This window comes from Danio rerio, chromosome 4 (genome assembly GCF_052040795.2).
Source record: "Danio rerio strain M-AB ecotype USA chromosome 4, GRCz13ab, whole genome shotgun sequence".
In the NCBI taxonomy this organism is placed as follows: Eukaryota; Metazoa; Chordata; class Actinopteri; order Cypriniformes; family Danionidae; genus Danio; species Danio rerio.
Genome location: NC_141024.2, coordinates 50,041,678 through 50,055,206, shown reverse-complemented (window position 1 = coordinate 50,055,206; position 13,529 = coordinate 50,041,678). Strand labels below are relative to the sequence as shown.

At 39.2% G+C, this 13,529-nt stretch overlaps 1 protein-coding gene and 2 non-coding genes across 3 annotated transcripts in view; 1 reads left to right on the top strand and 2 right to left on the bottom strand.

Moving 5' to 3' along the window:
• Nucleotides 1-3,590: 3,590 nt before the first annotated feature.
• Nucleotides 3,591-3,664, bottom strand: trnat-ugu (transfer RNA threonine (anticodon UGU)). Its single transcript has one exon. It is a non-coding gene; the product is annotated as a tRNA-Thr (tRNA).
• A 1,485-nt stretch (nucleotides 3,665-5,149) lies between these two features.
• On the bottom strand, nucleotides 5,150-5,221 carry trnap-cgg (transfer RNA proline (anticodon CGG)). The gene has a single exon. It is a non-coding gene; the product is annotated as a tRNA-Pro (tRNA).
• Nucleotides 5,222-12,327: 7,106 nt separating this feature from the next.
• LOC137490965 (protein NLRC3) overlaps nucleotides 12,328-13,529 on the top strand; it is a 766,684-nt gene continuing 765,482 nt past the window's right edge. Inside the window, exons 1-2 of the mRNA XM_088650120.1 lie at nucleotides 12,328-12,420; nucleotides 13,021-13,071. Coding sequence (XP_088506246.1) covers nucleotides 13,028-13,071 — 44 coding nt within the window. The 5' untranslated portion in view covers nucleotides 12,328-12,420; nucleotides 13,021-13,027. The remainder of the gene's footprint in view (nucleotides 12,421-13,020; nucleotides 13,072-13,529) is intronic.

Below are 13,529 nucleotides of genomic sequence, written 5' to 3'. Positions count from 1 at the left end.
GTGAAAGATCTTCACAGGAACGTTTTCTTCTCTTTGCTTCCCCGGCTCCTAAATGAGCACAGTTGTGATTATTAGAGTTGGGGTCGAGTCCACCTTTGTCGAGTCCAAGTCGAGACCAAGTCCTTAACCAGTCGAGTACAAGTCCAAGTCCGAGTCCAAAAGGGGTCGAGTCGGACTTAAGTCCGAGTCCTTAACATCCGAGTCCGAGTCGAGTCCGGCCGAGTCCAGACAGTCTTAAAACTCATTTATTAATTTTTCTTTTTGCTTAGTCCCTTATTTATCAGGGGTCGCCAAAGAACGAACTGCCAACTAGTCCAGCATATGTTTTACAGAGCGGATGCCCTTCCAGCCGCAACCCATTTACTCTCATTCACACTCACACACCACGGCCATTTTAGTAAATTAAATTCCCCTATACTGCATGTGTTTGGACTGTGAGAGAAACCGGAGCACCCAGAGGAAACCAACACACGGAGAACATGCAAACTCCACACAGAAACACTCCTGGCCCAGTCAAGACTCGAACCAGTGACCTTCTTGCTGTGGGGCAACAGTGCTAAGCATTGAGCCATGGTGCCACCTAAGTAAAAAAGTGTAAAATAATAATAATAATAATAATAATAATTAATCAAATATATTTTTCTATTAACAATTAACTGTTAAATGAAAATTTTAAACTTTTGGTACATTTTTACAAAATGCCTTGTATTTTTTGTTAGCTTGCTTCAAATTAAAATGAAAATTGGAGGATATATGTAGAATTTTTATTATTTTACAAGACTCACGCGTTTGAGATTATTCTCATGCCACTTTTTCACATTTCTTGTTTAAATTACGCTTACATTACCAAGGCGACAATGCATTTTTTTACATTAATTCCAGAAAACTCTGTTATCAGCCCCAATGTGGAAAATTAAACCATATTCATGCGGACTGACCCAGATCTGCACAGAACATAAAGGTTCAGCAAAGCGAGACCATTTGGCTTCACCGCTGTCTTAACAGGGAATCAACAGTCAGATGAATTTTGTTCTAAATAAACAAAGAGTAAATAAATAGCAGGGGCGATTAGGTGCAAAATAAAACCAGTGGGAATCAGACTGAAAAAATAGTCCAGTGCAGATTTCTAGGCACATGATCTGGGTCTATCTGTTAATGATAGGCTGAAACAGGGGTTCTCAATGTCTACATTAAAAGTTCCAAATCTGAATTTTTTTATTAAGGTCAAATATGAAACAATTGATATTACATAACTTGTTTTTAATAAACATCCATAAGATGCAGCACCATGACGCAGTGGGTAGCACAATGGCCTCACAGCAAGAAGGTTACTGATTCGAGCTGGCTTAGGGCAAAATAAACACATACTTATCTGTTCATTCAACTTTGAACTGTCTATTCTCTTAATCAATTCTTTTCAGTGAGGCCGACATCTTCTTCCATTCAAATGATCGATTTGCTGCAGTGTGTTAAAACAGGTGTGTGCGCGCGATTATCCAGCATGATCATGATTAGGTCTGGCCCAACCAATTTGGAGCCCTAGGCAAGATTTCAGGTGAATTCCAGTAAATTCCACTGCTAGTGTAGATATACTCATAAGACACTTATTAGCTTTGTCTTGGACATTCTTTCATTTTAATAAAGCAAGTGTACATTCCAAATACTTAGAAGTTTTTGCAACTCTGGAACACCTCGAAAAAATACGCAGCGATTATGCATTGTGAAACCTGCGTAAGTTTTGCAAGTGGACAAAACAAAAATTAAAACAATATGATGATGATCTTATTTTAACTAAACATGCTATGAAGCAGAAAAGAAGGATGAAGAGTCAGACAGGTAAGGAGTTCAGTCCACCAACTGGGCAGATTGAATGCGAGAGTTCGGGAAAGTGATTACTTCCCTCTTTGGGATGGAACCACGAGGCGACGTTTATTCACAGAACGCAAGTTTCTTGAGGGCATATAAATCTGCAGAAGTGAGAGCAGATAAGAGGGAGCAAAGCCAGAGGTCGCTTTGTAGGCAAACATCAGAGCTTTGAATTTGATGCGAGCAGCAACTGGCAGCCTGTGCAAACGGGTGAGTAGCGGAGTGACATGTGCTCTTTTCAATTCATTGAAGACCACTCATGCTGCTGCATTCTGGAGTAGGTGAAGGGGCGTGTTGCTTCACATGAAAATTAGTTTCAAATTCAGTTGGTCGGTGAGTAAATGAGTATGATGAATGAGAACAGACAGGCATGTGCGTATAGACATACAATGTAATGTTGTACAGTAACGTGTCATTTGTTTGTTTCAGTTGTCTTTATTTGAATGGTTTCGTGAGGATGTGATGGTGTGCTTTATCTGCCTGATTCCCTCTGAAGAGGGCGAGTTGTGTAACGCTCGATTCGGGGGACATTATGAGGGCGGGGTTTGCGTGACGTGCTGCGAGCTACTAGCGCGAGAGTGGAAACGCAACATGATTTCGGCCTCACTGCTTAACTTCCTGGGCAATTGGCCCAGCCCGATTAAATCCCCAGCCTTAGCTCACAGCCTAGAAGTCCAATGCGCTATACATTGCACCACAGAGCTTGAGTGCTCTCCTGCCTCAAGCACTGTTGCACAGAAATCACTTTTTGGTACTCTCTGGCCCATGAAAGAATGGCTAACTGCGGACAAGGCACTGCTGGGATTCAAATCCAGGATCTCCTGTTTACTAAACAGGCGCTTTGACCAACTAAGCCACAGTGCCAAATGATGTTGACATGGGCTAATTGTTTAATCGAAAAAAGAGGAAAAAAAACCTAACAACCGTAGCGCTGCATGTGTAAATGTCTGGACTTGATATATTAAAGTCCAATTGGTTAGGCATTACCACACTATGCTATATAAAGCCATCGTCCAAAGCCCTCTTGAACGAGCAGCATTCTTAAGGATTTGAGTTTTGTTAAGAAACCGACTGCAAAACATCCCGCTGCGTAAACAGTCGTAACTCTTAAGAAAAAGCAGTCCTGGAACCTGTACAATAGGCACTGCTGGGATTTGAACCCAGGTTCTCCGGTTTACTAGACAGGCGCTTTGACCAACTAAGCCACAGCACCAGACAGCCATAAACGGGGCTAATTGTTTAATCGAAAAAAGAAAAAAAAAAACATACAACGGTAGCGCTGCATGTGTGAATGTCTCGACTTGAAATATTAAAGTCCAATTGGTTACGCATTACCACACTATGCTATATAAAGCCATTGTGCAAAGACCTCTTGAACGAGCAGCGTTCTTAAGGATTTGAGTTTTGTTAAGAAACAGACTGCTAAACAGCACGCTGTGTAAACAGTCGTAACTCTTAAGAAGAAGCAATCATGGCACCAGTATATTAGGCAGTGCTGGGATTTGATCCCAGGATCTTCTGTTTACTAGACAGGCGCTTTGACCAACTAAGCCACAGCGCAAAAAAGAGGGCAAGTTGTTTCTGCACAAAGAGACAAAAAAAGACAGCAAGTCTTTAAATGGCAACCTAAGAGGTTGTTCAACTCTATTTGTTGCACAATCCATTACGCCTCAAAGCTATACAATTTCATAATTCATTTCGTTAGCTCTATAAAACAAACACTAAGGCGCTGCTGGGATTTGAACCCAGGATCTCCTGTTTACAAGACAGGCACTTTGACCAGCTAAGTAACAGCGCCACAAAAATATATTGTTAGAGACATTTGCCCAATAACAAAAATCGGAGAAGAAAAAAACCAATAGACAACAAAAATCAGCATGTCATGATGCAGAAAATGCTGACAAGATGGAAGGGGTCTTTAGGGCCTACTCACACTATGCCATCCGTACCATGCCCAGGTCCGTTTCCCGGATCGTTTGAGAAGTGTGAGTGCGCTGAATCGGGCTCAAGCACGGTTCACTTGGCCGGCCCTGGCCCAGTTGGAAGAGGTGTGCCTGAGCACGGTTCACTTGGGCTTTGGCGCGGTACGCTTGTGTGCGAGTGCAAAACGCCCCAAAGCCCGAAACTGAAAGCGAGTTGTGACTTTTAAGGGACTGTTTCATATGGATTTATTAATCATTCTTACTGTTCAGTGAACGCAAACTGCCGTCGTTTATTAAAGACACAAACTCCTCACTTCACGACAGCTGCGCGCCTTCAGCAGACCTCCTCATACCTGCAGCACGAGGGCTTTATGATTGTTTATGAACGCCAAAAGTGGGTGGGGGCGCTAGACCAATGAGCCACAAAAGCTTGAATATTTCACAAGACATCAGAAGCAGCAGAAGGTCAGAAATCCTTATTTAACAATTGAGTCAGAACATACCTTCAAAAGCTTTAGCGTTGAAGCAGGGCTTTTGCTTCATTTGGACGCCTTAAGCGTGAATCATGCCCCTAGACCAACGAGCTACTGCAAAACAGTCACTTTACATGGCAACACTATCTGCTGACAAAGCGGCATTCTCTGAAAAAGGCCACTGTGTAAGCCACAACACCCTTACAAAACAGCAGACAACTGTAAGGGCTCAACCGAAATTTGAACGTGGGATTTCTCACGGCATGATTGAGAATCATACTCCTAGACCACCAAGCCACTATGCAAGGAATGTTTTATGTGGCGACACTACCTGCTGACAAACTGAAATTCTTCGAAAGACATTTTTATGAAAGACATAATGCCCTGTAAAACACAGTACACCTGCAAGGGCTCGTCCGGGATTTAAACCCGGGACCTCGCCAGCCGAAGCAAGAATCATACCCCTAGACCAACAAGCAACTAAACTGAGAGAATTTCACATGGCGTCAGAAGCATCAGATAGTCAGAAATCTTTCTCTAATGAATCAAGGGCACCCTAAGCGAGAATCATACCCCTAGACCAACGAGCCATTGCAAAACAGCAACTTTATATGGCAACACTATCTGCTGACAAACTGGCATTCTCAGAAAAAAGGCCTCTGTGTAAGCCACAACGCCCTTACAAAACAGCAGACAACTGTAAGGGCTCAACCAAAATTTGAATCTGGGATTTCTCATGGCATGAACGAAAAATCATACTCCTAGAACATCAAGCCACTATGCAAAGGAATGTTTTATGTGGCGACACTATCTGCTGACAAACTGGAATTCTTCGAAAGACATTTTTATGAAAGAGATAATGCCCTGTAAAAGGTAGTACTCCTGAAAGGGCTCGTCCGGGAATTGAACCCGGGACCTCTCGCACCCGAAGCGAGAATCATACCCCTAGACCAACGAGCCACTAAATTAAGTGAGTTTCACATGGCGTCAGAAGCATCAGATAGTTAAAAATCTTTCTCTAACGAATCAAGGGCACCCTAATCGAGAATCATACCCCTAGACCAACGAGCCACTGCAAAACAGCCACTGCAAAAATATCTTTATATGGCAACACTATCTGCTGACAAACCGGCATTTTCAGAAAAAAGGCCTCTGTGTAAGCCACAACGCCCTTACAAAACAGCAGACAACTGTAAGAGCTCAACCGAAATTTGAATGTGGGATTTCTCACGGCATGAACGAGAATCATACTCCTCGACAACCAAGCCACTATGCAAAGGAATGTTTTATGTGCCGACATTATCTGCTGACAAACTGGAATTCTTTGAAAGACGTTTTTACGAAAGCCACAATGCCCTGTAAAACAACAGAGAAACTGCAAGGGTTCATCCAGGATTTGAACCCAGGACCTCTCACACCCTAAGCGAGAATCATACCCCTAGACCAACAAGCCACAAAAGCATGAATATTTCACAAGACATCAGAACCGACAGATGGTCAGAAATCCTTATCTAACAAACATTGAAGCAGGGCTTTTGCTTCATTTGGACCCAGAACGGTACCTCACGCACCTTATGCGAGAATGAAGCCCCTAGACCAACGAGGCACTGCAAAACAGCCACTTTACATGGCAACACTATCTGCTGACAAACCGGCATTCTCAGAAAAAAGGCCTCTGTGTAAGCCACAACGCCCTTACAAAACAGCACACAACTGTAAAGGCTCAAACGAAATTTGAATCTGGGATTTCTCACGGCATGAACGAGAATCATACTCCTCGACAACCAAGCCACTATGCAAAGGAATGTTTTATGTGCCGACATTATCTGCTGACAAACTGGAATTCTTTGAAAAACGTTTTTATGAAAGACATAATGCCTTGTAAAACAGAGAAACTGCAAGGGCTCATCCGGGATTGCAAACCAGGACCTCTCACACCCTAAGCGAGAATCATACCCCTAGACCAACGAGCCAATAAAATCTGTAATCTTCACATGGTAACAGAAGCAGACGGTCAGAAATCTTTCTCTAATGATTGAGTCAGTACATACCTTCAAAAGCTCAAACGTTGAAGCAGGGCTTGGGCTTCACTTGGACCCAGGACTTCTACTGCCCAAAAAAAGAGTCGCAGCCCCTTTTTTGCTTATAAATTGTTGTTTTTATCCAGTATTTTCAGTGAGGTAAATAGATCTTATCCATTTCACAGATTAAAGCTGCATGGCAAAACCACACATAACATTATGTAAGTGATTAGTGGAGGAGGATGGTGATAGCATCAAATAGCTATCTCAGCGCATAGTATCAGAACCACTCACTAATTTGTGTGATTGAAATAGGTCTCATTCATTTCACTGATATGAAGCTGCAAGGAAAGAAGGAAAAGGTTCCATCGAGATTTGAACTCAGATCACTGGATTCAAAGTCCAGAGTGCTAACTATTATACCATGGAATCAAAACTTAAGCAAGATGATATCTGATGCTTGCAAACTGGCGTTGAAACAGGCCTCTGTGAACACCATGATGTCCCTCAAAATAACAGACACTTTCAAGGGCTTGTCTGGGATTTGAACCTGTGAGCCCTTGCACCTAAAGCAAGAATCATACCCCTAGACCAGGGCTATTCAATTGGCGGCCTGCGGACTGAAGCCTGACCCCAAGGTAGTTTGTTTCGACCTTCCAAATAGTGTGACCAAGACATCAAAAATAAATTTAGTTCATTCGAAAAACGGATGCTATACTTATGAAGTGACGTGCGTCTGTTCAGCGCGAGCTGCAGTTAAAGGCTGCACAGAGCATGAGTCACCATAAGTGAGTGGTGCGGACAGCTGAAAACATTTGAATTTTGTAGGAAATGCCTTTTGTACAATGCACTGTAATCAATAATAGAGATGCAAAGATTAGCTGATTTCACTATTAACTGTGCTTTTTATTCGTCACAGTTAATTAATCATAAAGGATTCTTTAAGCCGCTTTTCTGTTGCACAGAAAAATTATGACAAGTTGCCAACTGTGCGCTAGTTTAAAGTTCCAAGTATGTACGAGGCTACTACGCGCACACACTGCAGCGGCCATTCCCAGATCACGTCTTTTCCACTTGCAAGTTTGCTATTTCTGAAGCGCCTCAGCTGGGCCTGAACAGGAGAGAACCCGCAGAAACAATTTGCGCGCACAAGTGGAGCAACGCGCTTGCCTTTGTCCGGGCGCACGCAGTAGAAAACATTTCATGGTGAGAGTTGTGCATGCCTTTCAGTGCAATGTAAACAAAAGATATGTTAGACGAGTCATTATTAAAATGATTATGTACGCATGAACACAGATGATAACAACAGTTAATCTAAATAGCTACTTCCCTAATATAAAGCTTGTTGTTCTAATTTACATTAGACGTGATAACCGTGAAAGCATGACTATTATTCAGACTATAATCCTACAACCAAATCTATAATGTTGCATCACTAATTGTTATGCTGCTCATAACATAACATATGAATGTGTCTGAATGTAGAAGCCTACTTCAGCAATGCATTGCTTTTGTTGTGCGAAATACAACATTGTGAATGTTTGTAAAAAAAAAAAAAAAAAAAAGTCAATTGGACAATGCAGTTGTTTTAAAATACAATATATTAACATTTTAATGTAGGAAAAGCCAACGTGGGTGTCTTTATGAGTACAAATACAGCATATGGGCACTTATATGCAGTTGTGTCATCACATCAAGAACCGGCCCCCATGACAAACAAATTGAAAAGCCCTGCCCTAGACCAACGAGCCACTGCAAAACAGCAACTTTATATGGCAACACTATCTGCTAACAAACCGGCATTCTCAGAAAAAGGCCTCTGTGTAAGCCACAACGCCCTTACAAAACAACAGACAACTGTAAGGGCTCAATTGATGGCTGGGTGGCTGTTAGGGCACAATGGATATCCATTAAAAACATGCCTGATTACTCCATATATCATGCCTACAACAGTGAGTGAAGTGTTTATTAATCCAAAACACACGTAAGCATTTGGCATACTAAAAATGCACTTCAGGGATTTGGACAAGTCAGGGGGAGCATTACTGTAGAGCCCTCAGAAGGTCAGAGCATTCTTTGTGGCATGTTGTGTGTTGCTTAACATTGCCATATGTCATGGATGTCTCTTGGACATAAATAAGGAACGTTTACAGGACTTTACAAGGTGTGAAGCTGAATTGCATGTGCCGAAGCCAATTAATCCAAATACTCAAGAAGCAGCACGAGCGAGGAGAGATCAGCTGCCAGAAGAGCTGCTTCTTTATGTGTATGCATCTAATTATCTTTTATATTACAATCTACAATCAAAAATGTTTGGCCAATCTACAATCAAAAATGTTTGGCCAATCTACAATCAAAAATGTTTGGCCTTCTTCCTCCTCCTTGCAGTCGCAAAGCTCCATGGCAGGATGGGCAACGGGAGTGTCCAGGAGCAGCAGAACTCAGTGTGGCTGATCTGGTGGAAAGAGAAGGTCTGGTGTATGAAGGAGGTGTTTCAGAAGTTGCAGGTATTTTGCGCTGAACTGCCTCAGTGAGACTTCCCACACTATCGGCGATGCGTCCAAATGGCAGCAGCAACATCTCCAAGTGGCTTGAATGAGTGTTCAAGCTCCTCAAACTGCTGGAGTGCTAGGAATGGGTGGTTCTCCTGGTTGATATTTCTACGTCAAGCTCTGAGTCTCGCCTCTCCTCTCAACCTTGATGGTTGTTCCATGTTCTCTTCTCCTCCCTTATTAAATACATACTGCTCCCGCCTACTGGGCCAGGCTGCTGAATCTTCAGCCAGCGGAGCGGCATAAAATGTAGTTAATTCACTTTTTGATTATTACTGAAAAAAAAAATTATTTAAATAAAATTTATTCATAAGAACATTGAATGCTTTGTACAAAAATGTATTTTTATTTATTTTGATTTGTTAACCATGCAATACATTGTATGCCCACCTCTAAACCACCAAACACCCCAATGCTTTCAGCACTGAGAGTAGAGGCAGTGATGTCCTCCTGCTGGTGTAAGGTCCAAAGTGGCTGTAGGCGGTCCTCCTCCTATGGTCACTTGCTGTTTTTTTTATTAGCGGCAAGTTTTGTTTTTCCCCGTCTCCTAACATCATTGTACAATTTTTGGCATTGTACAGCCCTTCTTTTGATGTCAAAAGACGAGGACACAGTTGCCACTATCTCCTCCCAAGCCCTTTTTACCTCAGGGAGCTTTGGTGGGTTCCGGCTCATTTCGTAGATGATCTGCTTGTGCAATTTAACCTTGCGCTAATATATATATATATATATATATATATATATATATATATATATATATATATATATATATATATATATATTTATTTATCGTCACCTTAAAATTATAAGGTTCTATCTGACATTTTTTGTCAAAATTTAGTTATTGACATATTCTTGTTAAATGACAACTTATTTAAATTATGTGATGTGTTTTTATAAGTTTACATTTAAGACTTCTTATTTAAAAAACAAAAAAGGTTTATCTACAAAGTCGAACTCTAGCTTGGCTCTATATGGTTATTTCTGTGAGCCAATCAGCATTTTTAATGTATGCACAAGGACTAATCAGGATAAGTTTTCTTTGTCATTTCGCTAGACTGCTCCATTGACAGCGGGCAACACCAGGAAGACAAAATCACATAAAATCAGAGTTGGCTTAATAATAACGCTCCACACAAAATTGAGGCGTGTGAAAAGATAATGATTTGGAAGCATTTTTTGACATTGAGATTCATTCATTTTCTTTTCAGCTTAGTCTCTTTACTAATTTGGGGTCACTACAGCGGAATGAACCACCAACTTATCCAGCATATATTTTACGCAGCAGATGCCCTTCCAACTGCAACCCATCACTGGAAAACACCCATACACACTCAATCACACACATACGCTATGGCCAATTTTAGCTTACCCAATTCTCCTGTACCGCATGTCTTTGGACTTGTGGGGGAAACCGAAGCACCCGGAGGAAACCCACAGCAAAACGGACAGTACATGCAAACTCCATACAGAAATGGCAACTGACCCAGCTGAGGCTTGAACCAGCATTTTTCTTGCTGTAAGGCAATTGTGATACCCACTGTGGCACCGCATCGCCGACATTGAGATGAAATGTTACATTTTATATTGTTGAAAAAGAGGTGAATATTAAAAAACATATATATTAAATGTGAAATATATTTATTTGTTTACATATAGTCAGTGAAAGACTTTTCAGTGTTTATTAAACTCATTTGGTCATCTTTTGTTTCTTTTAAAGTCTTAAAATTTGATATTAAGCCTTGAAGGGCAAATACTTAATTTAATTCATAAGTCATATAATTCAATAAATATAATTCAATAATTCTTATAAAGCATAAAATGTCATAAAAATTAACATATTAATTAGATAAAACTAACAATCGCACTGGAAAAAAATATTTTTCCCAGCCTTGTAAGCTCAATTTGAACAAGAACAAATATTCATCCTAAAACATGAAATAAATGTTATAGAAACGAAAATTTTACTTTCTCAAGCATCAACATATTGTTACAACAACAACTTATATACATTTTAATTGTATTTCTTGATAAGTAATGCTTCAATAAATGATCTGGTAGAGAGAACCTTATAATTCCAAGCGGAAAATGACTTTTCAGAATGAGAAGGTTCTATCTGCGTTTACTTCATTTTGCAAGTGTAAGAGAACTTTGATCATTTGCATTTAGAGAACGCTTAGGGTCTCTGTCATGTTAAAGTATGAAAGAGAACTGTTACACACATGTTGTTTGCTATATGGAATGCAAAAACTTTGAAGCTCAATATCTCAAAATCATTCCGAACGCAAATAGAAACTTATAATTCTAAGGTGACGATCTGTGAACTCTTTTCCACCGATCTAAAGGTTTTAATGATTCCCTGATTTCAGTCATTTAGGATATTTAAGTTTTCTGTATTTAATTTACAATTCCCTTTTTACAATGATTTGTGTATAACTATGTATTCCCTTATGCTATTTTACTTTAAATATATAATGAAAAAAAAAAAAAACTAAAAAATAAATGAATAAATTAAAGCTGCTAAGTTAGATATTTTTACTGATAATAATAAATTCATTTGTCACAATCAAGCCACGTCAACCCTGTCTTCCAGTGTCTGAGGGAAATTATATATATTTTATTCCTGAATTTTGAGAAATTATGACAAAAATAGTATTAATCATCTGTATTGTAAATGAGTGATCATTGTATAATCAAAACCTTTTATTAAAGCTGTCCTGTTCTTGTCTTAGGACAATTTGGAAAAGCTTTTTGAACCATTTTAAATGCTGACTACTCTATATATACAATGCACAACATCAATAAATACACTGCCTTAAAAAATAAATAAATATATATATATATATATATATATATATATATATATATATATATATATATATATATATAAATAGCGAGTTTAGACTATTAAAATTAGAGTTTGAAAACACCTTCAGTAATAGAGAGATAATACATGTAAATTCAGATTATGTGTTGCAAACAATGAATAAAAGACAAACTACAACATTTGAACTGAATGTAATACTGTTTATTGGTTTTCTTGATTTTTCCTCTGTTTAATCATTATTCATTTGTGTGTGCTGTTTCTCTTCACTTTGATCTTCAATTATTTTGTTCAGTTAGTTCAGTTTTGCTTTTGGTACTGACTAATCTATTGTATAAACACACTTATTGAATATTATTGAACAGCATCCTATAGAAATAATAATAATACAGCAGAGAGATCTGTATGAGGTGTACTCATTTATATATAAATCTTTAATCTTATTTTTTAGGTTCAACATTGCAGTAAATATTCTCCAGAGACCTCTCAGATTTAATCTTAAATACCTTCTGTAAATATTCCTTCAACACACTCGTGCTCAGAGAATCTGCACAGATATCTTAAGCTCCAGTGGTTTGTGTTGTCTTGAGGACACACCCACAGTCAGGAGAGTCTCATGAATATTCATGTAAGCATGACTCTGTGGAGCCAATAATATTTCAGGATATACCTGTAGATAACACAGGTGTGTTTTAGTGAAGTGAAAGAATCTAAGAGCTCAGATTGTGTTCCTGCTGCACAAGAGCGTCTGTACTTCTGCATGTGAGTTTAACACTTCTACATTACGCTGATTTGTGGAGATGATGAAGGGGTTTTATATGTGTGACTGTGATTTAAATGTCTGATCCTGAAGATCAAATCCTCAAACACAGATTAAACACTGAGTCAAACACGCTCATTTAAACACTGTGTCTAAAAGCTTTATTTTTAATCCCTTTAAAGTGTTTGTTCTCTTCTATATCAGACTGACTCAATAGTGTCCAATAATTCAGCATTAAATATAACTCTAAACATTCAGAGCCACGACCTTTAAGTTAAACAGGAAGAAAAGCTGCTGAAAAACAACAAGCTGACGATCCTTAAACAACACTGCATTTAACCTTTGACCGTCCGAGTAACTCATTAACCGAAAAGCCTCTTTAGTAGAGAGACATTTTAATACTAACTAAATCAACAATTGGCTGAACCTGAACTTGTCTTGATAAACTCTATATAACATGCATTTACCTTAAATCAAATGTGAAACACCTGGGACGTCAGATCAGGGGTTAAACCAACTGCATTCATGTTAAGTACTATATATTTATATATATGTATGATTGTTTCCTGAAAGCTCTGCTAATGTCTGCATTGGTGTTTTAGCTGCAGTATGGCAGAGGAGCGAGTAAAGGACTCTCTCTCAGAGAAACACAGGTATTGACTCTTTTTTTACTCCATTATTTCAACACTTTCTCTGAAGAACAAAGACCAACAACAATGCTCTTGTTTGTGTTGTTGTTGCCTGATCAAATTATGGACAAAGCTTCAGTTTACAGCTTCAGCAAATGTGTTTAGATCATTCTAGATTACAGAAAGATCTGGGGTCAATGGTGTGGTCTATTTTAGTCCTTCAAAATAGCCTTAAGACACCTCCTTTATAGACCGCAATACCCATGAGTCCACAAAGTGGTGCAAACGCATGTGCTATTTTAACAACATGACATAAAACATAAAAATGAATGTTGTGCTGATCTGAAAAAAGCAACAAATCACACTTTACACCTCTTGCACCTTGTGATTTTTTTTATATTTACGTAAAAACTTGGTATAATAAACTTATCCTATGTTTTTGTTATTAGTGATAGCTAGACCCATACGCAATCTGTGTGTGC